The sequence below is a fragment of the Mytilus trossulus genome, chromosome 7, assembly GCF_036588685.1.
Source record: "Mytilus trossulus isolate FHL-02 chromosome 7, PNRI_Mtr1.1.1.hap1, whole genome shotgun sequence".
Taxonomy (NCBI): domain Eukaryota; kingdom Metazoa; phylum Mollusca; class Bivalvia; order Mytilida; family Mytilidae; genus Mytilus; species Mytilus trossulus.
The window spans coordinates 32,506,211-32,521,079 of NC_086379.1; the positions used below are offsets into that span (position 1 = coordinate 32,506,211).

General features: G+C 31.1%; 1 protein-coding gene across 1 annotated transcript in view; it reads left to right on the forward strand.

Annotated features, from left to right (window-relative positions):
* Positions 1-14,869, forward strand: part of LOC134724961 (GPI inositol-deacylase-like) — a 144,785-nt gene that overhangs the window by 13,407 nt on the left and 116,509 nt on the right. The window contains exons 8-11 of the mRNA XM_063588380.1: positions 1,834-1,930; positions 2,789-2,946; positions 4,597-4,629; positions 11,516-11,568. Of these exons, the coding sequence (XP_063444450.1) occupies positions 1,834-1,930; positions 2,789-2,946; positions 4,597-4,629; positions 11,516-11,568 (341 nt within the window). The remainder of the gene's footprint in view (positions 1-1,833; positions 1,931-2,788; positions 2,947-4,596; positions 4,630-11,515; positions 11,569-14,869) is intronic.

Below are 14,869 nucleotides of genomic sequence, written 5' to 3' on the forward strand. Positions count from 1 at the left end.
CTAGGAGTAACGTCCCTTTGAACTTATTTACTTTAATGTACTACTGCAACAGTTTGTCATCGCAACTCCTCTCAAACCACACTACAGAATTTCACGAAACCTTTTCAGATAGTAAGGAAATACTATGTAGTTGTGCATATCGACGGGAAATTGCGATTCAATTTTTTTTCTAGGAGTTACGCCCCTTTGAACTTATTTACTATAATGTACTACTGCAACAGTTTGTCATCGCAACTCCTCTAAAACCACACAACAGAATTTCACAAAACCTTTTCAGATAGTAAGGACATACTATGTAGTTGTGCATATTGACGGGAAATTGCGATTCAATTTTTTTTCTAGGAGTTACACCCCTTTCAACTTATTTGCTTCAATGTACTTCTGCAACAGTTTGTCATCTCAACTCCTCTGAAACCACACAACAGAGTTTCATAAAATTTTGTAGATAATAAGGACATACTATTTAGATGTGCATATTGGCAGGAAATTATTTTTTCTTATACTATTTTTTTTTCTTTCACTTATCTAATTTCTCCAATGACAATGTGGCGCCAGCCATAGTTTTTCCTCATTAAAATGTTATCAAACTTTTATGCAAAAAGCACAGATTAAGTTTGAATTTTGGTTGCGTCACTTTTACAAATCTAGAGTTACCTTCCTTTACAAATGGAAAAATTGCATAAGTTTGCCTTAAGGGGGTTCGCGGGTCTAAATCAATATTGTTATTTAACATAGGATTTCACTATATTGTTCTATAAATGAAATTTATCTTATACTAAATAGAAAAATAAAATAAAAAGATAGGGTCACTGCTCACTTACCCTCACAATCTGCCTTCGAAAGAAGCATACATTTTTGTAAAGGTTCTTTTTTTTCAGTTGAACTAAAAGAAGAAATAAAGGTAAAATCGAAATAAAAAAGAACTTAATTACAGAAATTGCTCAAATTTTACAATGGTTTAGTTTTAAGTACAGCTTATTTGAAAATTATAATAAAGATATAGGTCACTGATGAGTTAAAAAAGATATTTCAATTCTAATGCCAACAAATGACATTTTTGCACCAAAGGGAGATAATTTGGAGTTTTTTCAATGATATCTGCATTATAAAGTAATCTGGGCCAACACTTTATATTTCTGGTTGATTTTTGTACCATATGATAAAGTAAAAACTTCATTTTTTTAAGATAATAAATAAAATTTGTAATGAAAAACTAATTTTTATTTTTTTCTGAAATTTTTATATTTCCAGACTCCTTAATAAAATGATATAACACCTATACAGAGGGACATAAAGGGGGTTTCACGATGAACGAACAATTAAAAATGTCTTGCATATTTATCTTTTTATAACGAAACCTTTTTCACTGCTGCATGTGAAATAAAAATGGCAAAACATGTTGCACAAAAATAACCCTTTACTACCCTCTATACACAATGCTTATTACCACAGATCAAGTTTGAATTTTTGGTGGCATCACTTTTACAAATCAATGTCTCTTTATAACATTATATGCAAGCAGGAAGCATCATATGTGTCCCTTTGGACTCATTTATTTGATAGATTTGTAATAATTAAAGTATTGATTAGAGACTTCTGCTTCTCTTTGTGCAACTTTTTCACTCACTTTTGTGGACAGTGTGGTTAAGAAAAGTCCTATTGTGTAGAAATTGAATTAATCTGTGTTCTAGATCTCTTTATTTTTGTGATTTTGAGTTTGTGTCTCATTCACATATACACCACAACTCCTTTTACTGATATCAGTTGTACAAACATGTTTGCCTAGTACAACATATTTTCTTAATGATCAAAATATTTCAATATATATTTCAGGGTGGAATGATAGCAAGGGCATTATTTACTTTACCAGAGTTTGACCAGAGTTCTGTCAACACTATAATAACACAGGCTACTCCTCACCAAGCTCCAGGTCAGTGACTTTCTCAATAATATCATCAATATAAAAAGAAGAAAAATCTGTTATCACAGAGATATGTCTGGCTTTTTTGTAATTTTGATTATGCAAATAGTGACATTAAACTAGCAATACTTTTAAAACATGTTACATAAGTAAGGAAAATATTTTAAGTCAATGAATCATGACTTGAGGTGAATGGTGGGCTAAATAATCTCCATGTAAATGAGATGTGCCAGTGCTAATACAACTGCATACCAAATATCATTGACTTAACACTAGCAGTTAATCTTAAATTGATCTAATCACAAATTAAAACATGTAAACTAAGCAAAAGTTTAAAGTTGATAGACCATGACTTAGGGGACAGAGCCAAATATTTTCCATGGAAATGAGATGTGCTAATGCTTATACAACTGAATACTAATTAACATTAGCCTGCCACTAATGGTTCCCCTTGAGCTGACCTAATTGCAAACTAATACATGTTAACTAAGCACTAGCAGTTCATCCTAGTTGTTCTCCATAAACTGACCTAATCACAAACTAATAAATGTTAAATAAGTAAAAGCTTCAAAGTCAATAGACCAATACTGAGGGGGCCAAATAATCTACATGTGCCAATGCTAATACAACTGCATACCAAATATGATTGACCTACAACTTGTGGTTCACCACAAACTAGACCTAATCAAAGACCAATACATTGTTGACACTGCCACCACTGCCGGAAACAGCATACCTATGTCTCTTTTTTTGACTCTGTCAAGCGAGACAAAAAACAATGAACTGAAGCACATTTTCCAAACCACAAAAGTTTGAAATGGTGAATAAAAATGTACCAGAGTACACCTTCCATATATATTATTTCAGTGATCTCCTTTGACAGAATGATTGCTACGTACTACAGCAGTGTTAACAATTATTGGAGGACACACAGTAATACTACTTTGAAACATGTGACTGTAGTATCAACAGGAGGCGGTTATAGAGATGTTCTTGTCAGAAATGGATTAACATCTCTTAGAGGAGTATGAATTACTAAAGATGATTTAACACTAAAACAATTTTTTTTCTATTTATTAATGATTCCACAGTATTACAATACAATACAATTCTGGCTGTTTTAGTTAAAAACCACAAGTGCCAATGTAAGATATGATAGGTCATCTCATTTCAGTAATAATTTGTTGGATGGTCAGTAATTGCTGAAATTTGGACAATGTTGATGTTCTTCTCCTTCCATTTTAGTCTGATCTAAGGGTTTCTACATAAATATAATGTTAGTTAATACTGACGTAAACCAGACTAAAAATTACTTTCAAATAACATTTGTCTGACTTGATTTTGTTTGCTTGGTTATGCTGATTGGCCTGAATTAATATGAGCCTTTATGAGGTAGTGTGTTTGTGTTTGGGAATTCATTTCAGTTCTCTTTTTGTAGTACTTTTTCAAGTTTAAGATGTTTAATACAAATATTTCTAAATTTTACTTTAAATTTATATGGTAAAAAATGAAATAACATAAAACACAAGTGAGACTAAAATTGGATAAACAATTATAGAATTATGTGGCGACCATGTTTTCAAACACACATTGGATAAACAGTTATAGAATTATGTGGCGACCATGTTTTCAAACACACATTGGATAAACAGTTATAGAAGTATGTGGCGACCATGTTTTCAAACACACATACTCTGTTGGATAAACAGTTATAGAATTATGTGGCGACCATGTTTTCAAACACACATTCTCTGTTTTGAACTGATAAAGGTATGAAACTATTGCACTATTAGTGGTAAATTTATTAAGCCCACCCATTGTCCCCAGCTTCACCTAAAAATTATTTAATTTTTACTCATAAAAATATGTTGTTTTGTTTTATGTTTGTATTTAGGGAAATTATATTTCCCCACTTCATTAATTCATCATATTATTAAGGCTTTGTTTAATTTAAGGGTCTTTTAAATAAAGTAAGGCCAAATAAAAATATATGTGTTGTTCCAGTTACATATACATTGTATTTAAAAAATAGGGTCAGTAGCTAGGTAGGCAAATTTTTAAATTTTTACTTTAAATTGTCAAAATCCAGAAAAAGATTGTGTGTTTAACAAAATTGTTTATGCCCCAAACAGAAGTTGTCATTTTACAAGTGTTTGGTTGTAAAACAAACAGTCATGTTTGTTTTTAGTTAATTTTGTTACATTTTGTTATGAATTTTGGCATTTTGATGGAAATTCAGATGACATAAATCTATGAATTTAATTATTTAAATTAACAATCCTCATAATTTGATCGTTTGAAAATTCATTTTTCAGAAATGAAAAAAAATTCCAGGGTCTAGTAACTGGAACCACACATGTATTTTATTTGGCCTTAGTAATTTGATCTACCACATGATTTCTCATTTGAAACATTGAAGGATGAAAAAGTCAGAGATTTTTCTTACAATTTTATTTATGTCTTTGTAGTTCAGACATAAAACTATGTAGCAAAGTTGTAAATTAATCTTTCATGTAACATGGAATGCCATTTACCAAGGAAGGATGGGATAGGGTGGCATGTATCCAGGGGATGGGATGGACATGGGCGTGGGGATTTATGCCTTTTTCAGAAGGATAAAGTCTGAACAATACTAAATGGTATAACTATTTCTGAAATGTATTTTGTTTTTGTAGATAACAGATCCAGACTTATCTATCAGTACCTCTGTAAGTATATGGTTAAAATGATAATCAATTATTTAGGTCACTTAAAAAGTGTGCCAAAAACCATGACATAGCATGTATGAAAATGCATATTAGTTTGTAAACTTTCTTATGCTGGTCATTTACGTATTTTCATGGCATCAGTTCACAATTCAATTCACATTTTAAGCCATGACAATGTAGTTGAACTACTGCAAAAACTATCAACATTGATCAATGAACCATGAAAACAAGGTCAAGGTAAGATTTGTACACAATCAAAACATGGTTTAAAAATAGTTGACATATTGCAAAAAAACTTAACCAGGAAAACTTAAGATTGGCCAATGAACCATGAAAATGAGGTCTAGATGATCATTGCCGGACAGATCAATTTATTTTAATACGACCGCAAAAATTGAAAATTTTTTGGTCGTATATTGGTATCACATTGGGGACGTCGTATGCGTCGTCATCGTCGTCCCAATACTTTCACACTCTTACTTTAGTTTAAGTCAATAGAAATCTATGAAATTTGAACACAAGGTTTATGACCACAAAAGGAAGGTTGGGATTGATTTTAGAAATTTTGGTCCCAACAGTTTAGGAATTAGGGGCCAAAAAGGGCCCAAATAAGCATTTTCATGGTTTTCCCACTATAACTTTAGTTTAAGGAGGTAGACCTAGGTTAAGGGAAATAACTCTTAAAATCATCAGAATGTTTGTGTCAATCATTTTCATAAATATATTCTTAGCTTCTATTTTACATAGATTATTTTCAATCTGTTTCAGGTAAATGCTTAAAATACGTTGATGAAACCTGACTTTTACAAACACATAACTGATTTAAAGAGTTATCTCCCTGAACCAAGGTCTAACACCTTAAGGCAATAGAAAAGTAAGAAATTTTGACACAAGGTTTATGACTACAAAATGAAGGTTGGGATTGATTTTGGAAGTTTTGTTCCCAACAGTGTAGGAATAAGGGGCCCGTTTTCAAATTGGTCTACATTAAGGTCCAAAGGGTCCAAAATGAAACTTAGTTTGATTTTAACAAAAATTGAATTTTTGGGGTTCTTTAATATGCTGAATCTCAACATAGTTTTTAGTACTTAGTTTTTTTTTTATGGGCCCAGTTTTCAAGTTGGTCCAAATCAGGGTCCAAAATTAAACTTTGTTTGATTTCGACAAAAATTCAATATGTGGGGTTCTTTAATATGCTGAATCTAACCATGCATTTAGATTTTTAATATTTAGGACCGGTTACCAAATTGGTTCACATTGAGGTTTAAAGGGTCCAAAATTGAACTTTATTTGATTTCATCAAATATTGAATTCTTGGGGTTCTTTGATATGATGAATCTAACCATGTATTTAGATTTTGGAAATTGGAATACCACAAAGGGATGGTTAGAATTGTCTTTGGGAGTTATGGCTCTAACTGTTAAGGAATAAGGTGCAAAAAAGGGGGGAAAAGGGTTTCCAGGTTAATATACAATTACTTAAGTACAAAACATAATTTTAAAGCAGTGTAAGGTTGGTAATTGAAACTCATTTTAATATCTCACCTAAACTGCTCTTAAATTATGTATATTGGAAATTGCCAAAAACTTTATTATTAATAAATTCCATTGGAAATTTGCCAAAAACTTTAGGTTAAAGGGACACTAGCTGTCAAATTTGTGGTCACCGATTTGACTCATATTTGATTTATAATAATGTAAAACATTTATCCAAAATACCAAAAGTCTAAAATAAACAGTTTACAGAGCATGGGGTAGATAATAAGTAGGTTCGTTTCGTGTGTATTTTAGTCCAGACGCCATCTAATTAACTATTGATTTGACCTCAGATGACCATATAAGCGATGTAAACATGAATAAAGATATGAATAGATTAAACCAACATGTGCAATTGGATTTTTATTTAGGTCTGTTTGAGTTTATTTTATAGATTAAAAATATATGTTTCTCATTGTTTTTAACTGTATAAGAATGATTTTATATGGATCGAATCAGTAATCAAATGATTTACCTTAGTTTCACTTTCATTGTTGACATTCTTTTTCTTTAAATAACCAGTACATGCACAATGCATGCGTTGTCATTTGTCAATCTCTAGCAAGGGGTTAAATTGAAGTTTACATGAATACGAATTTAATGAGGTCGACTGATTCACTTGCAAGTGAATGAGTAATTATCAATGTTTCTTCGCTTAATTTGACAAAATTGAACAATTTTGACTGCTATAGTGCCTAACAAGATTGTGTGAGGTAGACGAAAGTGACTTTAAAACGATCGTATTGACTTTTGATGTGCAGAAATAGGCAGATCCGACATATTTTGACTTTATTTACTTACTTCTTAAGTTTAGGATTAATTGTAATGAACATATTCCAATGAGACTGAAAAATGCTTTTTTTTATTATGATAAATAATTATTTTACCTGCCGTAGTCGTGCGTAAAATATATTTCGGCATTTCTCTTTCAAAAATTACTTGTTTAATGGAACAAAACGTATTATTTGTAAACTTTCTCTTTAATCTTCACAATAGGCTTTTAAAAAATAACCTTTCAACTGTATATTGTGAAAATTTTGTGAAAATAGAATAAGTGGCAATTCTTACCTTTCATACCTTAACTTTCATTGATAAAACATAATATTGACTCGTCCAGTGTCCAGTCTGAAGGTCATTTCAGGTACGGTACACATTCATGCACGTTCTAATTAATCAATAGTCATGTATGGAAAGCATAAACAAGTTTGAAGGTAAACTAATAGCAACTTAATCCAATCAAATTGCCTACAATTCAATAACAATGACCAGTCCACATCATAAAAATGCATAGGGGTAAACTGAGTAGAGAGAAAATGTCAGATATTTTAAGTTCATTATTTTGCCATAACAAATAAAAATTTGTTAACCAGTAGATTTGTTATAATTTCATAAACATGTCGTTATGTATTGGTACAGCTTTTGGATCTTTCATTAGCGTATTTAAGGCTGTAGAAAGTTTGGCCTTCAAAAGTCAACATAATCATTGACTTTATGCAGAAAATTCGCCTTTTTAAAACATTGAATGTTTCACAAATAATCCGCGACAACAAACCAAAATCATTTCTTAAAACACTGCAAAAAAAATAATTCTGATTGATGCAGTGGTATTGTCATAAATTGCACTGGAGTGAACAGTGGTACAGCAAACGTTGAATTCCCTCACACAATGTTATCACGCACTATAAAAGCATATTATTATTTCACTATTTCACTTTCATTATTGATTGAACAAAAAAAATAATCTTACTATAGTTTTTTATATATCTCGTAGCTAGTGCCCCTTTAATGAACTTCATTGGAAATTTGCCAATAAAAAATGTTGTATTGGAGTTATCTTTCTTTGTCCAGAATAGTAGTTAAATTAACTTAAATCATGACTGTATGACATTTTATATTTTATGATGTATTTAAATGAGAAGTTATTGTTGAAAACTCCATAAGAAATTTTAATTGAGATCATTTTTGGATTAAAGGAAAGGGGGAGGTGAAAAAAATTGGTGAGGTTCAGTTTTTTCTTATTTCAGATTTCAGAAATGAAAAAGAAAATTTCTTCAAATATCAAAGGATTGATATTCAACAGCATACTGAATTGTTCAAAAGCAAAAAAAAACCAAACCTTTTAAGGTCATTAGACCACATTCATTCTGTGTCAGAAACCTATGCTGTGTCATCTATTTAATCACAATCCATATTCAGAGCTGTATCCAGTTTGAATGTTGTGTCCATACTAGCCCCAACCGTTCAGGGTTCGACCTCTGCAGTCGACTAAAGCTGTGCGCTGCGGAGCATCTGGTTACTTTTGTTTCACTCTCAATGTTGATATTATTTTACTTTATATATAACCGAACACACATAGGTCATGTTTTATCCATCTTCAGCTTTTTAAAGGGATTAAATTGAAATTCTCATGAACATGGATTCAGTGAGTTGGAATTATTCACTTGCAAGTGAATAATTCATCATCAATGGTTCTTCGATAAATTTGTTTAAATTTAACCAAACTAAAATTAGTATCTTTGTTCCTAATTAGTAATGATAAAAGGTCTGTTTCCGTGATTATGGTGATGCTTTGAGAATTTCTTTTTGGAAAAAGTGGTTGTTTAATTGCACTATTCGAAAGGAAAGAATTGCGGAAATTATAGTTAAAAAATAGAAATTGGCTTTTACTCGAAGCGGAGTATATTGTAGTCTATTTCTTTCCTTTTATTCTTCCCCATTTAGTGTTTCAATATTTGCACGAATAGACACAAATTTATACAGACTTATTTCAAATATAAGAGTTAAAATGTGGCGTCCTTGGGGTTCAATGCAACCCATTTTCAACAAGTATGACAGACCGCTTGAATTTCTGCAAGAGGAAATTATTAAATTTATATTTCATATAAATAGTCAGGTAGTTATGATTGCCAATAATAACTATCCACCACTGTCCAGAGATGGAATGACGCAATACAACCTTAAATGATAATTATATAGTGATAATTTAGTTTAATTTCTATAGTCTCTCATAATTCTTTATAGGATGGCATTTGTATTATAATTTACAAAATTGCTGTTTTATTCAATTTTTATAGTATAATGAATTAATGATTTAATATATTACAAGTGTACAGACTGTAATAAAATATTGAATCTGAATCTTACCCTTTCTGTGTATGTATGTTAAGGTCAAGGATCAGTAAATGACCCGTCCATAATTTTTTTTCGTATTAAGAACTCAATTAGATACTGAAAATAAACATAAGAAAATGTAAAAAAAAGTATCTCACCGACTTCGTTTAGAAGAAAAAGCCATTTTAAAAATGTTCCGATAGGGTAATGAATTAAATTGAATATATAATAAAGGAAAGGAAAAAGGAATATAAGGAAAATCAATATTTTTCTTCAACAATTTTCGGTTTCCTGAATAAATAAATCATGTAAACTACTCCATAGAATTTAAAAAAAATATGTTCTTCCTCTTCCCATATTCATTGGTCCATAATTATATACATGGTTTACTTACCTTACTGATATACTAACAGAATTAGATATTGATCCAGAAATAATAACAACTGTACAAAATACAGGTACAGCAATAAATAACATAAAAAAGCAAATTAAATCTAATTGCAATGTCTTTTTCAATAATCTATTGGAAAAAAAAAGATAAAGGACATAAATGAAAGTAATCAAATTTTCCTATACAAAAATATTAAGATTAACTTGAAACAAGAATTTTACCTTAAACCATTCTGACTCCAGAAAAAAATAACAAAATTTAGAATTAGCGAACACACTCATTTAATAGAAAAGGGTAGACATCTTAAGATCCCTCGAGATCAGAGATATTGCAAATTTTGTAATGAGATAGAGATCGAAAAACACTTCTTTCTCAACTGCCCAAAATATAACTTTTATAGAAACAATTATTTTGACTTCATGGAAATCAATTGGGAGTGGAAAGATACTGCTCAAGATGACATGCTTAAACCTGAAATAATACTAAACCCCACATCTCACAGATTTATATTGCAATAAAATTATTTGATTTGATTTGATTTGAATATTTCTGCACTGGAAAGGCTCTTATGTAATGAATTTATGATAATAGTCGTCTATTGTGCACTTTCGAATTACAATGAAGTATTGATTAAAAACAAATAAAAGTATCATAAAGTCAAAATAACCTATAAAAAAAACACACAAAAAAAGAAAGAAATACAAAGTTATCTTTTAAATCCTACAAAAACAAAATACATGCATAAACAAAATATATATCACGACAAGCAAGAAAGTGTAATTATATATAAGCCGTGTAATTGTTATGTTTCTTTATTTCTTCATGGATCAGTGATTTTATTACCTGTATTACTGGCACGTGCCGTCAGACAAAACCTTTGACCTTTGATGACAGAAAAAAATCAAATTACGACTTAACTACAATTTTTAATGACTAAAAAATTCAGATACATTATCCTCATGAAAAACTTGGTCCGATGGTATGTTTATTTCATTCATATCACCATCCCATCATAGGCTTAGTGCACCAAGGCAGCCTAGGTGGTGTTTTGACGCTCCCATTTTTGATCGATGAAACTCAGATTTCCATTATTGATATGCTGAAGGACGCCCCCGGGTGCGGGAATTTCTCGTTACATTGAAGACCTGTTGGTGACCTTCTGCTGTTGTTTTTTCTATGGTCGGGTTGTTGTCTCTTTGATACATTCCCCATTTCCATTCTCAATTTTAGTATGACAAAGTGTTCATTTTATATCCTCATAGTTCTGTATATATATATGGGAAATAATAATGTCATGCTGGGCTTGATTTTGATAAGAATTATTTGACAATTCAAGATAGGTTTATAGCATTTGTTTATATTACTGTTTTCTTAATGTGACATGTTTATGGTCTCATTAACACCTTTGATGGTCTTTAATCTGTTGATCACTTTATCATGGGTTAATTAGTGTTATCACTACGATTTACACGGATCAATGTTTTCTTTGCAATTTCTTTCAATCCAGACTATTTGTAAGCTTTGTTTCTAAAGCCTTTAATTTTTCAATTTTTTTTTTTTTAGAAACTCAAATCCATGAATTTAAAAACTCACTAACATGTAAATATTGCTCAAACCAGGAAAATTGATGCCCACGAATTAAAGTACTTTCACAGTATAGGTTTTTACCTACCTTTTCATTCCCAATATTAAGATAACTTCCAATATATTAGAAGGAGAAAAAAACAATATTTTTCTACAATAGTTAAAATTTGACTAAAAATAACCCAACTAGGAACAAGTTGTATTAGATTTAAATGATGAAGTCTATTGCAATATATGTTATTTGTCATCTTCCCTCATTTTTCAGACAATGTCAGTGCCCAATGCATGGGTATCTACAGATCATTTGTGTGCTGTTTGGTAAGTTCTCACATTTATTTCTTTTGCAATGAATTTAGAGATAACTTTATTGTATTCATAATTTCATAGAAATTTGATTTTACTGCTGCAAATTGAGTTTACATAGCGACACACAGCAGACCTAAGTTAACAGATATTTGCATTAAAAACAAAAAGTAATGCAATAAATAAGATACTTTACTATTTTCAAATATTTAATCAATACCTGTGTCATATTGTATTTTGAACCTCATGAAAAATTTAAACTGAAAATACCACTATGTTTAAATGAAACCCCCCCTCCTGTATAATTTTTTTTTATCTCACTGAATATTTGTGGACGCCGCTGCTGCCCACAGAATGTAGGATTGCTTTGTTTTGCTTTTGCAACAAAAGTCTCAGGCTTGACAAAATTGTGTCTGATGATCCTACAAATTCTTTTTCGCCATTTCAAATAAACCAACTTTTATATATATAAACTAATGAAATCAACACTGTAACAATAGAACACAAATATAAACTGAATAGAATAGCTTAAAACACAAATGATATTCAGATCATGGGATTATCCTTTTACCACCTGTATAGCACTTTGTTGTATTGAATTTAACTGAATTTAGTTAATCAATTTAAAGTTTGCCTACAATCAGTATCATTTAACTACTGTGTGATCTGTATACCATCAAGAAGAAGAAAAACTCCATCCTTGGCTCTGCTTGGCTCTGCTCGTGATAGTATGGATCAAATGTTGGATATTAATAAAATTTGAAGTGAGTTATTGATCGATATATGACAGAAAGTGATGATTTATTACTACAATAAGGCAAATAAACTTTCATTCACTCTATGTAGTAACAATTTGAAAAAATACAAGCAATATGTATGCAGAAGGAAACATACATTTGATGTCTTTTACCTGGATTTATCTTAAATTGTGAACTAATATGTACATTTTTACTTGGCCAATAATAGCCAGAAGTTAAGGTTAGTTATTTGTCCTCAGGGCCAATATCGATATCAGCCCTCGAAAATCCATATTAACCCTTGAAAATCGATATCTGAGTGACTCAGTGACCCGTCAAAAATCCATATCGTGCACCCCCCAACTTTAACTTTCAGTAATCTTTCAATCAAAAACACTGGAAAATTTGTGATCAATAGAAAATTACATGCCATTTTAGCTCACCTGGCCCAAAGGGCCAAGTGAGCTTTTCCCATCACTTTGTGGTTGTCGTCCGTCGTCGTTAACTTTTACAAAAATCTTCTCCTCTGAAACTACTGGGCCAAATTAATCCAAACTTTGCCACAATCATCATTGGGATATCTAGTTTAAAAAATGTGTGGTGTGACCCAGCCAACCAACCAAGATAGCTGCCATGGCTAAAAATTAGAACATAGGGGTAAAATGCAGTTTTTGGCTAATAACTCAAAAACCAAAGCATTTAGAGCAAATCTGATAGGGAGTAAAATTGTTTATCAGGTCAAGATCTATCTGCCCTGAATTGTCAGATGAATCTGACAACCCGTTGTTAGGTTGCTGCCCCTGAATTGGTAATTTTAAGGAAATTTTTTGCTATTTTCAGTTATTATCTTGAATATTATTATAGATATAGATAAACTGTAAATTGCAAAAATATTCTGCAAAGTAAGATTTACAAATAAGTCAACAGGTCCAAAATGGTCAGTTGACCACTTTAGGAGTTATTGCCCTTTATAGTCATTTTTAACCATTTTTCCTAAATCCTAATTATCTTATAAAAAAATCATCTCCTCTGAAACTACTGAGCCAAATTTAACCAAACATGACCAAAATCATTATAAGAGTATTAATTTCAAAAATTGTGTCTGGTGACCCGGCCAACCAACCAAGATGGCCGCCATGGCTAAAAATAGAACATAGGGGTAAAATGCAGTTTTTGGCTTATATCTCAAAAACCAAAGCAAATAGAGTAAATTTGAAAAGGGATAAAATTGTTTATCAGGTCAAGATCTATCTGCCCTGAAATTCTCAGATTAATTGGACGACCTGTTGTTAGGTTGCTGCCCCTGAATTGGTAATTTTAAGGAAATTTTTGCTATTTTCAGTTATTATCTTGATTATTATTATAGTTAGAGATAAACTGTAAACAGCAAAAATGTTCAGCAAAGTAAGATTTACAAATAAGTCAACAGGTCCAAAATGGTCAGTTGACCCCTTTAGGAGTTATTGCCCTTTATAGTCAATTTTTAACCATTTTTCGTAAATCTTATTTATCTGATACAAAATCTTCTTCTCTGAAACTACTGGGCCAAATTTAACCAAACATGAACAAAATCAATATTAGGGTATCTAGTTTGAAAATTGTGTGGTGACCCGGCCAACCAACCAAGATGGCCACCATGGCAAAAAATAGAACATAGGGCAGTTTTTGGCTTTTAAATTTAAAACCAAAGCATTTAGAGCAAATCTTTCAGTGGGTAAAATTGTTTATCAGGTCAAAATCTATCTACTGTAAAATTTTCAGATAAATTGGACTATTGGTTGTTAGGTTGCTGCCCCTGATTTAGTAATTTTAAGGAAATTTTGCCGGTTTTTGTTATTATCTTGAATATTATTATAGATAGAGATAAACTATAAACAGCAATATTTTACATCAAAGTAAGACCTATAAATAAATCAACATGACCAAAATGGTCAATTGACCCCCTAAGGAGTTATTGCCCTTTATAGTCAATTTTTAACAATTTTCATAAAATTGGTAAATTTCTACTAATATTTTCCACTGAAACTACTGGGCCAATCATTAAAGATAGAGATAATTGTAAGCAGCAAGAATGTTTAGTTAAGTAAGATCTATAAACACATCACCATCTGGCATCACCAAAACACAAGTTTGTCATGAATCCATCTGTGTCCTTAGTTGAATATTCACATAGGACAAGGTGAGCAACACAGGCTCTTTAGAGCCTCTAGTTTATGAATTTTAGATCATATGTTTCCTAGTTTCTGATTTATGGGGTTTAATTCATTTATAAAGGAGGAATTTTCCAGTTTTTGGAAAACACCTCAAAAATGCTTTCAGCAGTTCTCATGAAACTGTTGTGAATTGTTTATATCTATTGATGTAAACTCTCGTTCGATTTTTATTTTCATGACTACCCCCTCAATATGAATAAATAAACCTACAGCTAGTACAGGCATGTTCTAACAAATTTTCATGCTTGTATCACCATTTGGAAGATTTGTCTGGTAAGCTGCTCAACTAGTATACAAGCTGCTAAGTGTTAAGAATTTTCAGTGTAAGTGTAACAAAAAATTTGTTCCGGCGTGACATTTGTTCCT